Source organism: Lontra canadensis, unplaced genomic scaffold, assembly GCF_010015895.1.
Source record: "Lontra canadensis isolate GAN:19392208 unplaced genomic scaffold, GSC_riverotter_1.0 scaffold98, whole genome shotgun sequence".
In the NCBI taxonomy this organism is placed as follows: Eukaryota; Metazoa; Chordata; class Mammalia; order Carnivora; family Mustelidae; genus Lontra; species Lontra canadensis.
In genome coordinates this window covers 3,574,760-3,591,383 of record NW_022631092.1, presented here as the reverse complement: position 1 = coordinate 3,591,383, position 16,624 = coordinate 3,574,760, and the positions used below count along the sequence as shown (strand labels likewise).

General features: G+C 48.4%; 1 protein-coding gene across 1 annotated transcript in view; it reads right to left on the bottom strand.

Annotated features, from left to right (window-relative positions):
• TTC9 (tetratricopeptide repeat domain 9) overlaps nt 1-14,627 on the bottom strand; it is a 30,261-nt gene extending 15,634 nt beyond the window's left edge. Inside the window, exon 1 of the mRNA XM_032837369.1 lies at nt 13,894-14,627. Within this exon, the coding sequence (XP_032693260.1) occupies nt 13,894-14,299 (406 nt within the window). The 5' untranslated portion in view covers nt 14,300-14,627. The remainder of the gene's footprint in view (nt 1-13,893) is intronic.
• Between the last annotated feature and the right edge of the window lie 1,997 nt (nt 14,628-16,624).

Genomic DNA, 16,624 nt, shown 5'->3' with positions numbered 1-16,624 from the left:
GAAATAGGTATTATTAGCTCTGCTTCCAGAAGCTGAGCCTTAAGGAAGTTAAGCGACTTGCTAAGGCCATCTGACTTGTAAGGAAAGGGCCAGGGTTATCTAAACCCAGGTCTCATGTTGGTCCACTCCAGCTGAGCTGGTGGGAAAGAATGGAAACCTGGACTCCACGATCTCTAAAGGTCTTTTTCTGAGTGCAAGGCTCTGGGAAGCTCTAAGAAAAGCAGGAAGACAGCACTATCTGTTCACACCAGACTTGCCCTGCCTGGTGCCCAGACAAGAGCTCTCCCATACACTGATGCCGCGACTCTCACTACCATGAGTCGTGTGACTCTGTCTAGTGGGCTGAACATCCCCTGACACCATCACCTTCACTTCTGACCTTCTGCTTTTCCAATCCAGCACATGCTTGCATTTGATTCAAACAAGCACAGCCAATGATTTCTTCTGTTTTCTTTGTGTTAGCAACCCTGTTTCTGGAGATGTCTACTTTGCCCACCCTTTGAGTTCTTCACGTGGACGTCCCCAGCGGTCAAGGGATGCTGCATCCCTCTCGTCATGGCCACACAATGTTGGGCAGAGGCTCTTAGTAAACGTCTTTGATAAAGGTTCATTCATCATGGCCCATGCCATGGGAAAGGAAAACGGAAAGCGTTGAAAAGATATTGATATCTTCCAGGAGCTCATCCTCTTCTTTTCCACCTTTTCTTGGCCAGCACTAAGGTGGCAAAGCTGCAGGTGAGAGAGCTAAAGTGGAAAACCAATGGAAAATCCTATACATTGCAGGCTCACAGTGGCAGTCCTTTAAGGGACATCAGAGTCTGCTCCACAGGACAGGAACGCCAAAGACTGGGGTCGGTTCAGGTTGTCGGTGCTCTGGCAGCGTGCTAACAAGCTATCCCTCCCCTGTGGCCCCTAACTCTCCCTCTTGACCTCATCGTGGTAGACACAGAGAGAGAAGGGAGTAGTAGGAAGAAAGCAGGACAGGATTACTGCTTATTAGAGTCTGCATAACACCCCTTCATTGGGCTGGAAGTGGGATTTGGCGGGGCCAGTTGGGTCACTGAGAATGTGGTGATGAGCACATACCCAGCAATAGCAGAGATCCATCTCCACCTTGCTGACGCTGGCCAAGCAAGACACATGTTCATGGTTACTGGCAGGAATTCTCAGCCAGGATGAGGGGAAATCTCAGAAGCCAAATTCCCATCCTGTTCTCCTTTTGGACTTTAAAGAACACTGTCCCTGGTCTGATCACCTCTCCAGCCACCCCTTCGTGACCCAGCAACATCTCTCCTATTCCTATGGCCTTTCCCACTGTCCTTCTGTGGCACCAGTGCAAACATCACCAGATACTTTGGGGTTGAGTTACTTAACTGGCACACATGTCACCAAAAAGCACTTTATGGCCTCCCTGTGGCAGCACCACGTGTAATAGCCGAGCATTGGAAATAATCGAAATATCCACCAGCAGGAGACTGGTTAAATAAATAATGGGACACGGGTACAGTGTAACATGACACAGACATTGACATCATGCTGAAGAAAAATGCTTAGTGACACTGACAAAATATTTTTAGTGGGAAATACTGGTGGAAAAATCAAGGTGGTAAACGTTTACGCGGTAGAAGCGGAATCTTGTGAAAAATAAATGTGTGTTTGTATCACAGTGAAGAACTGTAATAGGAGGCATCAGAGTTCTTCTTAGGGAAGAAAGTATCCTCTTTTTTTTTTTTTAAAGGATTTTACTTATTTATTTGACAGAGATCACAAGTAGGCAGAGAGAGAGGGGGGAAGCAGGCTCCCTGCTGAGCAGAGAGCCTGATGCAGGGCTCGATCCTGGGACCCTGGGATCATGACCTGAGCTGAAGGCAGAGGCTTAACCCACTGAGCCACCCAGGCGCCCCAAAAGAATCCTTTTTAAAGAACACCTTCATCAACTGCTCTACGGGGTGAGGTGAAGCTTTGAGAGCAGTCGGAGGCAAATAAGGTAGATAAAAAGATAAGCAAACTGGGGCGCCTGGGTGGCTCAGTGGGTTAAAGCCTCTGCCTTTGGCTCGGGTCATGGTCTCAGGGTGCTGGGATCGAGCCCTGAATCAGGCTCTCTGCTCATCAGGGAGCCTGCTTCCTCTTCTCTCTCTGCCCGCCTCTGCCTACTTGTGATCTCTGCCTGTCAAATAAATAAATAAAATCTTAAAAAAAAAAAAAAAGATAATCAAACTACTCTGTGTTTGAAAGGATCTGAATTTGAGAGTGGAAGAGCCTAAGAGACAGAGAAGGGATGGAGGGGGGAAAAGAGTCTGAGAAGCGTGGCAGGTTGTTAGAACCTGCCAGAAGAAGCTCAGTGGTCCTTAAGAAACTCCTGGTAGTATGCCAGCCAAATGAATGCTAAGAAGAATTTTAAATATTCAGTTTTTGAGATGTAAACTCCTTGTGTATGCCATAACCTTCAGGAACTCTACAACCCCAAGTGGTGGTACCGGGGGTGTGAAAGTGAAGGGGCAGAAAGAGGAAGCCGAACTGACCCCCTCCCACGGCAACCCCCTGGGGAGAGTGAGCGGCGTCCTGGGGGTACTGGGAAGGAGACTGGTGGTGGCCCCAGCACAAAGGACCCAAACTCCTTGTTTCCTAAAGAAACTGGAGAAAGGTAGACCTTGAAGTGGGCTAGCTGATACATATTTATATGGACAGAGAAGAAAAGACTGGAAGGAAATAAACCCAAACAGGGAAGAGTTGGCTGGATGGCTGGGTAACAAGTGAGTTTTCGTTTCTCCTTTCAATTTCTTTCTAAAGATTTTATTTATTTTTTTGACAGAGAGAGAAACCGTGAGAGAGGGAATACAAGCAGGGGGAGTGGGACAGGGAGAAGCAGGCTCCCCACTGAGCAGAGAGCCCGATAAGGGGCTCAGTCCCAGGACCCTGTGATCATGACCTGAGCTGAAGGCAGACGCCTAATGACCAGGCCACCCAGCCGCCCCTCCTTTGAATTTCTTTTATCTAATATCTTCTACAGTTACAACATCTTACTTCTGTAATTAGGAAACTATGTTAAAAATCCTCTCCGCCCATTATGTCTTCAAAGAGAGCAGGGGTGGATGGAACTTGGCATTAGGGCTGCAGAGAAGGCTGAAGGGTCTCCCGAGCAGAGAGCATTGCCTGTTCCGGGGGCCCCTGCCTTGGGAAGACCGGGCGGCCTGAGGGGGTCCTGGGCATCGTGACACAGGCACACCTGCAAGGGCGGGATTTACAAGGAGGCTCCAAGGGACACACCTGCTGGTGCTTTCGCTCTCAGGACACCCAAGTAAGCCAAAGGCTCTCCTCTTCTGACACCAGGGACGAGGCTCAGGAAGTTGGCGCCACCGGCATGCAGCACAACGGGGCAGGCAGGGCAGGCACCAGGCTGCCGCCTCATAGCCTCTCCCCTGGATGGCTCCCTCTCAAACAGGCCTTACCTTCCCCCAGTGCCCCTTCCCACCAGTAAGCTTGCTTGCTTGTGAGGCTCCCCAGGGAACCCAACTGAACACACCAGCTCGGAAACACCCACACTGAAGGCTGTCGGGTTACACCTTACTCACCTCCCCTGCCCTGGAGTCACTGAGGACTCTTTTGTCCTCCTCCGTGTGCTCCCTTGCTTCCAATAGTCCCCCATAACCTCCTTTGCAGAGTCCTTCTTCCTCCCCTCTCACATGCTTTGTTGTCTTAGTACCTTCCGGAGTGGGAATTAGATTTACAGAGACCATCATTTATGAAGCGTTTCTTGTGTACCAGGCCCTGTGTGAGGCATGTGAGCATGTATCGTTTCATGTCAATGACCATCACAATCCTGAGCAGGGCACATCATTGCTCCCACCCTTTACCAGAAACAAAGTCCGAGAGAAGGACCTTACCAAGGTTAATGGTGGAGCCAATGGGAAGTCAGGATTCAAACCCAGACCTGCTTATGCTAAGCAAAGTTCTCTCCCATTAGGCCACATGGCTCTGCAGGTTTTCTGCCCGTCTGTTCCTCTGTGTTCTCTTTCTTCCCTCCCATCCTCATTGGCAAACTCGGGGTGACAGGCCTTCTCACTCTCTAGGTGTCAGGGACGGGTCCATACACGTTCCCAGTGACCCAGTTCCCTCCACAGCCCGAGGGTGCAGGCCCATTAGAGGAAGGAGCTCAGTTCTGACTCAGGGTGAGAGCAATAGGCCCAGAATCACATCCCTAAATGCTTGGATGTGGCTGGACTCCTGCGGGATCTTTAGCTTTGGGCCAAGGGTGGCAACTGTCTGAGACACTCTTAGCCAGCACCTGTTGCCTGTAACTTTTGGCCTTGACAGTGTTTCTTTCTTCCTTCCTTCCTTCCTTCCTCCCTCCCTCCCTCCCTTCTGTCCTTCCTTCCTTTCTCTCTTTTTTTAAAAATTTACTTATTTCTAGACAGACAAGTGGGGGGAGGGGCAGAGGGAGAGAGCGAACCTCAGCCAGACTCCGTGTTGAGCATGGAGCCCGATGGGGTCCCTCTCACAACCCCGAGATCGCAACCTGAGCCGAAACCGAGAGTCAGATGCTTTGCTGGTGGAGCCACCGCAGCATCCTGACCGTCTGTTAAAAACTTTTATTTTTCTTGCCATCAGGCCTTCCTAGCCTAGTCTAACCGGCACTGCCAGGTTCCTGATGGTGAGTGACTGCCTGCTCAGAATCCAAGCCTGAATTTTTAAATAATCTGGAAATATTTAGCAGTAATAGGTAATATTTGGTGACATCAATCTAGATTCCAGAGCCCAGAGAATATTTTAAATAGCCCTCCAATCCTTACTCTGGTTTCTTTCAGAGACGCTCTGTCTGAAGCTATCATCCTGGGAGGTCGTGAGGTCCCTTATTTCGCTTGACCCTCCCTATTTGCAAGGGTTGCCTTGGAAATCTTAGTTGGGATGTTTTAACGATTATTTGTCAGCACATACCAGTAAACTAGAATAAAAGTGAGCTTATTGCTTGTCCCTTTCCTAAATCCGGCTGCTCCCAGAAAGAGAGGCTGGGGGAGCGGGTAGCTAGAAGGTCTTCAAAATCCTAAACAGTTCAGCCCTCGTGAGAGGACACTTGGAGGGCACTGACCCAACCCCCACTGCTTACATTTGGGGCAACTGAGGCTCAGAGTGATGTGACTTGTCCAAAGTCACAGAGCAAGTTAGTCCCAGATTCTGGACTAGAACTCCAGTTCCCACTACACCTGTGCCATGTTTAAGGAGAACAGGGAAGGTTTGGGTTTGGGCTGTAAGTAGCCCAGGAAAGTGCACAGGAAAGATTCAGTGAATAAGCGAGTTGCCTTCCCATGCTCAGGCTGCTGTATCTGAGGTACCAATGGCCAGGATTTCAAAATTCAGGGGCCAGTAAGAATCTTGGACACTGATGACACATGGCACCCCTTCTTCCATACCAGAGGCACATCGCTAAAGCTCAGGACCAATTCATATCACAAGATCTGATCGAACTCCCTTCCCTGCCTCACTGCTGGAGTCGAACTGTCACTAACGTACTACTGAGGGGCATTCTCCCACCGGGGGTTCCAGGCTGTCAGGATGTAGCTCTGTGTGCCGACTGGGGTGGCAGGCACTGCAGAAAGGGGGATGAATCCCACTGTGGGATATTAAGAGAAATTGGGGGGTCTTGGGATAATTTTGCTTGACATCTTTGGTGTCACTGCCTGACAAGGCTAGACAAGACAGAAAATATCTAGCATGGCACTAAAAATCATGTCTATGAGGTGGCTTTTCTTTGGGAAAATAAAAAGAACAAAGCCAGATTACCCATGATTTCTCTAAGCGATAACCCTGTCATCATTTTTCTTAAAAAATAATAGCCATCATGCATATATAGTTAGAAAAGTCAAATACTATAGAAAGATTTAAAATCAAAAAGTTAAAAAAGACATGAAGGAACCTTAAGTGCATATTGCTAAGTTAAAGAAACCAATCTGAAAAGGCCACGTCCTGTATGATGCCGACTCCATGACATTCTGGAAAAGGCAAAACTATGGAGACAGTAAAAAGCTCCGGGTTTGCACGGGTTGTGGGGTAGGGTGTAAGGATGAACAGGCAGAGCACAGAGGAATTTTAGGGTAATGAAAACACTCTGTATGATACCCTAATGGTGGATACATGTCATTATACATTTGTCCAAAGCCATCCAATGCACAACACCAAGAGCAAACTCTGATGTAAACTACGGACTTTGGGTGATTACGACGTGTTGGCGTATGTTCATTCTTTGTAACAAACGTCCCAGTGGGGGAGGTGGTGCACGTGGGGGTAGGGACTGTATGGGAAATCTCTGTACTTTCCCCTCCATTTTGCTGTGAATACTGCCCTACAAACAAAAAAGTCTTAATAATTTTTTTAAAAAGTTAAGGTTAATTTATCTGCCCGGTCCCCTTTTCAAGTGAGGTTAACAGCTTCACTTGAAGGATTTCAGATGATCTCCCTGACACAGATACATTGATGCTAGCTTGTATCTACTCGCACAAGGGACTTGTATTAAAGAGTGGCCTTCCTTCTGCCTTTTCATGTCATAACAGCTTTTGGAGACTGGTATGTATCTGCACACACAGAACGACCCGATCCCATGTAATGACCACACAGTTCAGAAAGTGTGGCGTGAAGACGACCTTTTTGAAGAGCTGGAAAAGACCTCGGAGAGCTTGGAATCCAACCCTAGTCTTTGTAAATAAGAGGACTAAAGCCCAAAAGAGAAGAGTCTTCGACACAAGGCACCAGCACCTGGAGAACTTGGAGTCCAAGTCCTTTTTCACCAAGCCAAGCTTCCATTCTGTTCTCAAAGGTAGGGATGTCAGAAGCAGGGAAATCATAGTTCAGAGAACAGCCCTCACGTTCTCATTAGATGATTTTTTTTTAAGCAAGTGTTTTTGTGTGTGGACTATGAAGAAGCCAGTATTTGGGGGACTATTTTAGTATGTGTGTTTGAAACACCATGGGAGAGTCAGTGTGGATAGATATTTAATACAGAAACTGGGCATCAAGCGAGTTTTCCTAGTGGATACTAACTATCCAAGCATGCCTTTTATCCCAGAATTATTAACATTGGAGGTGAGCATTTTCCTTCATTGGGCAAGTCTTACTTTTTATTTCTCCTCTACCTTTTTTTTCTCCTATGTATCCCTACCCACTTAAAATGCTAATTTACACGACTTATACTTTATAGTTGCGGAAATATATTCACGTTACTCCTCGCCTGCACCCTGTGAGTCAAGCTGGCATGATTATACCCATTTAATAAGAGAGGCAAACCAAGGTCAGATTAAGTTCCCGTACGGTGAATGTGCCACCAGCGGTCACGTGAGTCTGCCCCAGTCAGCATTCCACTAGACACAGGGCCACTGGTCTCTTTGGTGCTGGCTTTGGAGACTCTTTGTTTTTGTTTCTTGAGAGATGAGGTTTGGCCCACAAAGCCAGAACCTAGTACCAGCCAGTCATAAAAACACAAACGAAAACGTAAATATTACTTTCCAGGATGTTAGGAGAGCAAATGTTCCACACCACCCGGAATAATAATGTGCCCAACTTCATTTGGCATTAAAACGGAAACATGATTTTAAAGGATGGCATCCTTACTCTCATGACATTAGAACCGACCAGGTCTAGAGTAATGCATTTGGACAATTCCAGACGTTATCCATCTAGTGGATCGTTTCTCCTCACAGTGTCTGCAGAGCGATTACTGAGACAGTAATGGCTGAAGGGAATTCCGGCTCTTAACACTTCCACTCAAATTTCTCAGGACCTCCTAACTGGAATTCACATGCTCTAAAGCAAGGGGGACAGAAAGGAGGAGGAAGTGTGTTGGGACTCCTGCAGCCTCTAGGCTCACTGGAAATCAGGACTCACCAGCTCCTCGCACTTCTCCGTCCATACAAATTCAGGTCATCTTCCTGGCGACAAAAGGGAAATTCTGACCCGGTTACAGAACGCAGGACACTTGTCTCTTAACCACCCAGAATGGTCATGGAAGGGGACTCTTAATCACACAAGACACAATCACAGTAAAAGATGTTTGACCTACAGAATACAAGACTGGACGAGGGGCAACTGAAATGCCCTAAAAATGCCAAGGCTTGTCCTTGTTACAAGGGTGATGAGATGTAGTCTGTGAGATGAGATATAGTCTGTGTTGCCTCAAAGGGTAGATAGAATATGACTAGATCAGGGGCACTTGGGTGGTTCAGTTGATTAAGCTTTTGATTTCAGCTCAGGTCATGATCTCAGTGTCCTGAGATCGAGCCCCACATCGGGCTCCCAGCTCAGCATAGAGTCTGCTTGTCTCTCCCCCTCCCCCGTACCCTACACATGCTCTCTCTCAAATAAATAAAATAGATAAAAAAATAAAATATTTTTTAAAAAAGAATATGGATGGATCAATAGAAATTTCACGGGGGAGAATTTTAGTACTTAAGGAAGAAAACTCCTAAAAACGGAGGCTGCGAGGTAAATGGTTAGGACCACAGGCTGTGTAACTATAGAGTGGCAGATGAGAAATCCCAGCTTGCCACATACTGCCACGTGACCACGGGTGAGTGACTTAACTGCTCCAAGCTTAAGTTTTCTGTCTCACAAAGTAAGAGCAAATGAAATTATATATATTAAGTATGTATATTTATACGTATAAATTATATAGCTACTGGGTTACCAGTTGTCTCTAGTCTTCATCTCCTTCTTACCACTGAGTTCTTGCATTTGCAATTCATCCATCTTCCTGCTTGGTTCTCTGCTTCCACACCCCTTTCTGTTGAGTACCCTTGGTCTTAGAACCTGCCTCAGAGTCTATGTCTAATTTTGTCCACCTTAGGTGTATCTACCCAGTCAGCTTCTGGTAGCCCATTGGGGGTGACTTCAAGGGTGGGTGCCTTATGCGGTCAGAAGTTCCCTGTAGTTGGTTTAATGCTCTGTTATTGCTTCCTTGAACTTCCTAACAATTTTATCTTTGGAGCTGTGTTTTGTAAGTGAAGTTTGAGGGGACGATGGTGCACGAACATGAGCAGAAGAGAGAGGCACAACCATTCTTTGCAACCCCACTTGCACGTAGCACTCAGGGTGCCCCATGAGCACAGAATTCCGGTGGACCCACAATGCGTGAGAATTCAGCAGGACCCAGCTTGAGTACGAGGTAAGACTGTCAGGTATGTGACTAAGTAAGCAGGCAGACATGCTGACAGCCCCAAGAGGCACGCTTTCCATTCAACCCAGAAATTGCTTCAAGTACAGAAAGAAAGCAGTAAGAAGCACAGATGACCTAAAGCCCCATCATATCCTCTCCTACTTATGTTTCTACCCTGCACTAGCCAACTGCTTATGCTGAAAATGATGACATAAAAGGAAAGAGTGGGGTAAGAGTAGGGAATAGTGCCTTTTCCTTTCCTTACTCGGTAGAAAGGCAAACTTGGTGGAAAGTGCCCCATAGAGAATGCATGTAAAGAAATGAAATAAAAATAGTTGAGTTTGTTTTTGTCAGCATTTCCACTGCTCTGGGAAGAATAGACCACATATGCACGTATAAGCTACAAGATGTGAATTGTGTAATTTAGGTGATTTCACATAAAAGGTAAGTCCTTTCGCGTTTCCATTTAAAACTAGCTTTGCACAATATAAAGGTGAACAGTAAAATTCATGACAATAATTTAAAATTTTAATTTTCTTATAATGACATTAAATAGCAAATAAAAGCACCATGTCAAATTGAGAGGGAGAAAGGTCATGAAAAAAAGGAGAAAAGCTTTATCTTTCAACACCTTGATACCTCTCCCCATCCCACACACATTTTTTGAATAAGGAGCTCCCCATTTTCATTTTGCACTGGGCTGCACAAATTATGTGGCCAGCCCTGGTCCCATGGCTTTAAGACATGTCCATCCCAGGCCTTTTCCCAGTGTGACCTCTCTAGGCCTTGCCATACCCTTGTCCTGGGGCTTCATATAGGATCAGTGGGTACTATCTGTCCCTTTGGTAAAATAAACAACAAAAAATCTCTTAAACATAGCTGTAATTGTATGGGAAAATGGGCAAAATGACATGGTAGGGGCTTAACCAAAGTCACAGGGTATGCCAGGGATAGAGGCACAAGCTGACTCTCATCTAGATCCAATGCCACGGCCTGTAGGCACTCATCTACACTGCGGGCATTTGAGTCTTGAATGTCATTCGAAAATATCAACGAAGTCATTACATGTTGTAATCTTTTGATCACACCCAGCTGGGGCCACCACAGCCCCATGGGAACCATGGGGAGCAAAAGGCTCTGTCTTTCAAGAAACTCTGCACAAAACATTCCAGGGCCCCAGGGGAGTCCTGTGTCTTGTTCAAGGTCAACAGGAGTCGATCAACAGGCCAACACGCGCTTCCTTTGTAGCTTTGGCAAGGAGTAGAGTCCTACATTGCCCTAGTTAGGTCAGAATATCTTTTCGATCACTGTATCAATGTCATTCAAAATTCTGAAAGAACGGGATACTTCCCATCTTTTTTTTTTTTTTTTCCTTAATTCCATAAAGAATAAGGCGGGTAAAATCAAGTCCAGGGGTCTTGCAGTACTGGTCAGATCCCTCCTAATCAGGAGGAACTCCAAGCCAGAACAGACCACAACCACAGGCACTCTGACAACTGTCTGCACATCCTTCATGTGACCCCCTCAAGTCATCCAAATGGATTTTTAGACGAACATCTCTTAGTACATTGCACATCCCCACCACCCTCTTGCTATTCTCTTGGAGCCTTTTATGAAGAGTATCAGGGTCCAACCAGACCTAGGTTTTTTCCAGAAGCCTCCCAATAGCCTTTTGTTGGGTGCTGAGATGCCCTTAGCAACATAGCCTAATCCTCCAGGTACTTCTGGGCTGGTCCAAGTTCCTTCCACACCCCAAATGTCTCTCTCTATGGACAGCTGTGTAGAAGGACAGATCTTTGAGAGCACAAACGTCTTCAGACTACTCCCACCAGGAGCTGGCTGGGCTGCTCAGTCGGCACTGATGGAAGGGTCCGGATGGAAGGGTCAGTTGCCTTTCTGCCAGAAAGAATGTGCAGCTGCTGTCTCCTTCCTATCAGCAGGCACGAGGGGGGACAGGGTATCTTATGGGCTTCATGGCACTGTTCTGGCTCTGACAACAGTAGCAGTGATCTTTTCTTCCCTTTCCATCAAATGGTCATTGTAAACGCTAAAAATTTTATGTTGCCACTTCAAATAATCTTCACATTTAAAGAAATGTAAAAATGCTTCTGATAATAATGGTAACTGGGAATAAAAGCAGATACAGAAGGTCCTGGCTTTGAAAACAGTTCACATGAATGTCTAGAGAAAAATACAGGGAGGAAATATATCATGAGGGGTGTCTTTTGGTGGCAGGGTTAAGAGTAATTTTGCATTTTCTCCTTTAAACTTTTTGATATTTTCTAAAAGAAAATATACTTTAAAGATACGTATTACGTGTGCTGTCCAACAAGAAAGGATACCTTCCTATCAGCTAGGACTTCTCAGACAGTAGTAAGAGATTTTATGCATTATTCCAAAGGAAACCAACATCGGGCTTCTACTTATTTTCTAGGTGACTTCCAGGATCCTATCTCCCACCTGAATTTTCTATCCAGGATACAGATTTTGGCTTTGATATAACTGCTCAGCTTGTAATTACTCTTCTTTTCTCTTTCATTGAAACTTGAAAATGTTTAGGAAGAGCCCTATCAGGGTTTTGAATTAGGTCCTCTGTTTCTTTCTCCTGGTTCCCAGGGTTCAGAACTCCAAACGGAAGCCCACCTAAGACTGGATTCAGGGAGCCAGATGTCTAGAGGACACTGAATTTGCACATCAAGGTGTGATGGCGAGAACACTGATCATTGATTTTGGAGTTGGGTGGCTCTGGAACCTCAGGTTTTGTTTTTGTTTTTTCGCTCTGCAGTCTTTCAGCAAGTTGTTTTAAAGGTTAAAACGTGCATTGCACGTAGGGTGACAAGCACAGTGCACACAGTAAATTATTAATACGAAGAAGGGGTGAACGGCTGGAGAAGGCAGCAGAGGCGAAATCCATCCGCTAGCGATTGCCACTCTCCATTCTCTCACCGCTGAAGTTTTCCCAAGTTGCCTGCGTGGTGAGGGTAGGGGTGAAGGAGCTGGCGAGATCTCAGCCCCGCCCTGGCTGGGCTTGCCTGCCCAAGGACACATCTTTGGTTTCGCCATGGAAATGTAACCGCCTCTCGGGTTGGCAATAGGCAGTCCTAGCCACAGGCCAGCGGCCAAAAGCGTGGGGTGAGGGGCAACCCTAGAATGCCCGTGCATAAGACTAAATATAAAACTCCATTACCACTCTAAAATCACCGCATTAGTGATCCAGACGGCCTCTCCTCCACCCACGCCCACTCTGCCCTTTAACTATTCATCAGGCAGAAGCAAGTATGCCAGAGGCTTACAGGAAATAAAGAGAACCAAGCTGTGGGCGCTGACGGATTGAGATAGCCCATCTCTGCTATACAACTACTTTACCTACTGCCATTACTACTAGGACTGCTATGGGCACCACCATTTTTACAACTGCTACTACTTCTAGTGTATTAATCCCTTCCATTTGTAAACCACAGTTTATAAAGTGGTGGGGTTTTGCCTGATTGAAGGTGATACTGGGCATGGCATTATGGGAACACAGAGGCAGGCTGGCACTAGACACCTCAAAGGGAACACAGCAGAATTATCAGCATATATTTTTTTCATCCCCCAACTTCCTGTGCCCAAAACACATTCACCTTCCGCCGCCACACCCAGTCCTTCTCCCCAAGCTACACTTCTCCAACTGTCCAGAGCTAGTTTAGGCAACCTCAAGGGTTAGGGACTAGGAGTAATGACCTTTTATTTGGCCGTTGGATGGGCATTGGACCATGCCCAAATCCCACCAAATGGGGTGAGAGGAGTACAGAATGCCTCTCCAAATGTAAGGCCATTGCGCCTACACCTTCTCACAGGAAGGCCCTGGAAGGACCCACGCTCTTCCTTTTTTAAAGAGACTTTGATTTCCTGTGGCAAAGTTAATTTTTTTTTTTAAATGCCTGACGGTGACCTAAATCCCCAAAGTGAACTCTGGAACTCTGGAATGAATGTGCCTTTCTCATCCCAAATGTATATACTTTCTCATCCCAACAGAAGGGCCCCCTTGGCCTCGGGCCCTGCAGTCAGCTGGAAGAGGACCAGTGAAGGAGTAAGGATGTGGCACGCAGCTCAAGCCCAACCATGAACCAGCTTCCCTTTGAGCTCGCTCCCTTCACCTGGCAACCGGGGGCCCCAGCAGAGCCGAGAGAGAAGAAAGTGGCATTTTGGAATCCATTTTGCTCAAGATGCCGAAGGCATCGTGGCAAACTGCCCTTTGCTACCGAGGCCAAGGGAACTTGGGGCAGGAAGGACCTTGCCCATGGGGATGCGGTCGGTTGAGGGCAAGGTGAGGGCGAGCTCTGGTGCCAGTGATACCTGAGGAGAGCGGCCGCTGGGCATGCGGTGGGTGCGGGTGCCCACCCTGGGCGCTACTTCCCGCGTTTGGACCCAGGTCCACTGGTGGGCAGTAGCAGCAGCAATCGCCACCAGGCCAGCCGGGGCTCGTTCTGTCTGTCCAGTTATTTTTAGGTGAGATTTACGATGGACGAGGGGGAAGGGACTCGGGAGTGCCCATGGGGAAGGGACGAGTTTGGGGAGGTACAATCCTAAAAGTCACTTTTTCCAAAGCGCCCCCCTCCCGGGTCCTCCTTCCCGGGGCAGCACGGTGCCGGCGGGGAAGTGGGCAGCGCGGGCGCGCCGCAGCGGTCGGCTGGGACCCGAGGGCCCGGGTCTCTCGCCGGGCGCCGGGCGGGCAGGGGCGGAGGGGCCGGGCGCGGCGCGGCGCAGCTCACCTGCCAGGCTGTTGTAGCAGTCGATCTCGATGGCTTCCACCGTCTTGCTCTGCTCCTCCGAGAGGCGGCCGGGGTTGGGGGCCCCGGGCGGGGAGGCCGCGCGCGAGTCCCGCTCCTGCTCCCCCGGCGCCGGCAGCAGCCCCTTCAGCTCCAGCAACGCCCGGTGGTATTTGCCGATGGCTTCGCGGAATTTCTTGTCCTTGTAGCACTGCGCCCCTTGGCTCTTGAACTCGTGCGCCCGCCGGATGAACTCGGCCGGCTCGGCCGCCGCCCCAGCCTGGCCGCGCGCCGGGACCCCGTCGCCGCCGCCCGGGACGCACAGTGGCGGCGGCGGCCGCTGCGCCTCGCCGGCCGCGGGCGGGCTCGGGTTCCCCTTGGCCGCGGCCGCCGAGCCCTTCCTCTCCATCCGGCCGCCGCCCGGCGCCCAGCGCGCGCCGCGATCCGCCCGCCGCCGCCGCCTCCGCCGCGCCCGCCCGGGTTTAAAAGCGGCGGGCGCCGGCCCCGCGCCGGGCAAGCTCGGCCGCGGCCGTGACACCCCGCGGCGGTCTGGCGCCCCGCACTCCCATTCTCCTCGCCAGCTGCGGGAGGCTGCTCTCTCCTCCTCCTCCCCCTCCTCGGGCTGCCGTCCCCTCCCCGCCTCCCTCCCTCCCCCTCTCCCGCGCCGCCCGCCCTTCTCCTCGCCCTCCTCCCCTCCCGCAACCTGCGGGCGGTGGCGACCTGGCCCCCGCGGGCGCGAGGCTAGCGGGATGGGGGACCGCGGGCCCGACTGGGGTGGCGGTGATTGTCGCTGACCCGGAAGAAGCTTGGCTCGCCCGAAGGAGGGGAGGATTAATGACAAAGACGGCCCCGTTCTTTCCCATTCAACCCAACCCTCGGAGACGCGCCTAGCCTGAGAGAGACGAGTGGGGGAAGGGGTGTGCGTGTGCGTGTGTGCGTGTGTGTGTGCGTGTGTGTGTGTGTGTAGGGAGGGGGTCCGCCAGCGGCCGGACGCATGCAGACTCACCCTCCATAGATTGCTTGAAAACTAGAAAGAAAGGTGCGTTTGGGAGCAAGGGGCATGGACACAAGCCAAAGCTTCTTGTTCTTTGCAGTCAGGCAAAGAACCTATTTAAGGTGGCAGGGCCTCTTTCTTGTGGATCCAGGTTGTCCCCGAGGTGTGTCTCCGTGTGTGGCCGCCCAGGCGTCCGGAACACTGCGCACTTGCCCCTGTGGGGCGTTGTATTCTAGGAGCCGCGGACACCCCTGTGTGGGGGCAGCTGTGCGGAATGAATCACCGAGGTCAGAGATGGAAAACACCTGTTACTGTGGGTCATCCGGCTGGGGGTGCATGTGTTCCAGTTTCCATTTACAGGACAGTTCCGTGCCCTTCGGACCGAGGTTCCATTCCGTCACTCACTCTTCCAGGCAGCCTGAGTGTCCGCTGTCTGCTGGGAACGGGCTGGGGTTAAGGGGCAAAGATATTAGACTGTGAGAAGCACTGCCGAAGAGTTGTGAAGTCCAGAAAGAGAAGGGACCCCCAACCCTACCCCTTCACCCACATATACTCTTTGCTGATATTTTGATGTAGTCCCCACTCGTTTTCTACACATGCTTATTTGTACAAAGTGCCCTTTTATCAAGCATGAATGGTATGGGGGTGATAGATACAATTTCCTGCTCTTTTTACTTTACATTCCATGAGGTTAAATAGTCTTTTGAAGTCTCGTGGCTTCATAATATTCATTTTATGTCCGTACCATGGTGTACTTAACCATTTTTCTATAGTCAGACAGTGATTCCAATTTTTATAAATAGTGCTAAGACAATAAAAATAATAGATACCACTTATATATCATGCTTTCTTTGTGCCAGGCACTGGGTTAAGTACTTTATGTATAATAATTCATTTAATTCTCATAACAACTCAGTGAAATAGGTGCTATTATTATCCCCATTTGGACACCAGGTGACAGAAACTTTCCCAAGGGCACACTGCTGGTAAGCAGGGGGGCTGGGATTTAAGTCCAAGCAATCTGGCTTCATAATCTATGCTCTCAACTGTATTTGTACTTAAAATTTTGTCCTAATTTATTTTTCCTTACAAGAGATTATGTCGATTTTTTAAAATGTCTTGAAACACATTTTTAAGAAAGGTTGTACTAACATGAACTCCCACCAGCAATGTAGTATTTTCACAACATCCTTGCCAACAGTGAGGGTTAAACTTTGAAAAGTATTTTCTAACTTGATGAATGAGAACTGGATATTGAATGAACTGGGGTATCTTTAATTATAAGGGTGAACATTTTTCATATGTATCGTTGTCATTTGTATAGTACGGAGGGCTTTTATTTGGACATGATCTTAATGTACTAAATGATACCTTGTATGTTGCAGTATCTTACTTTTCTAAATGCTTTAACATCTTTAATCCCGCTTAATCCTCACATTAGCCCCCCGAGAAGGAAAATGATTCTTTACTCATCCTGGGAGTTTGCAATGTTTTCTGACAAGTGAAACATCGTATTATTGTTGTGGTTGAGAGGCTTTGTCCTTAAGAGATATGCTGGGTATCTATCTGGGCTGCTTCCTGGATGTTATTCAATTTCTGAAAACTTCAAATTCCCTCACTTATTATACGGGAATACTACTTCCTTCATGAGGTTGTTGTCAAGTACATTATAAGTGCTCAGCAGATGGTAATTTAATCATTATTCATTATATCCTGTCATTATTGGATCCCCTAATGATA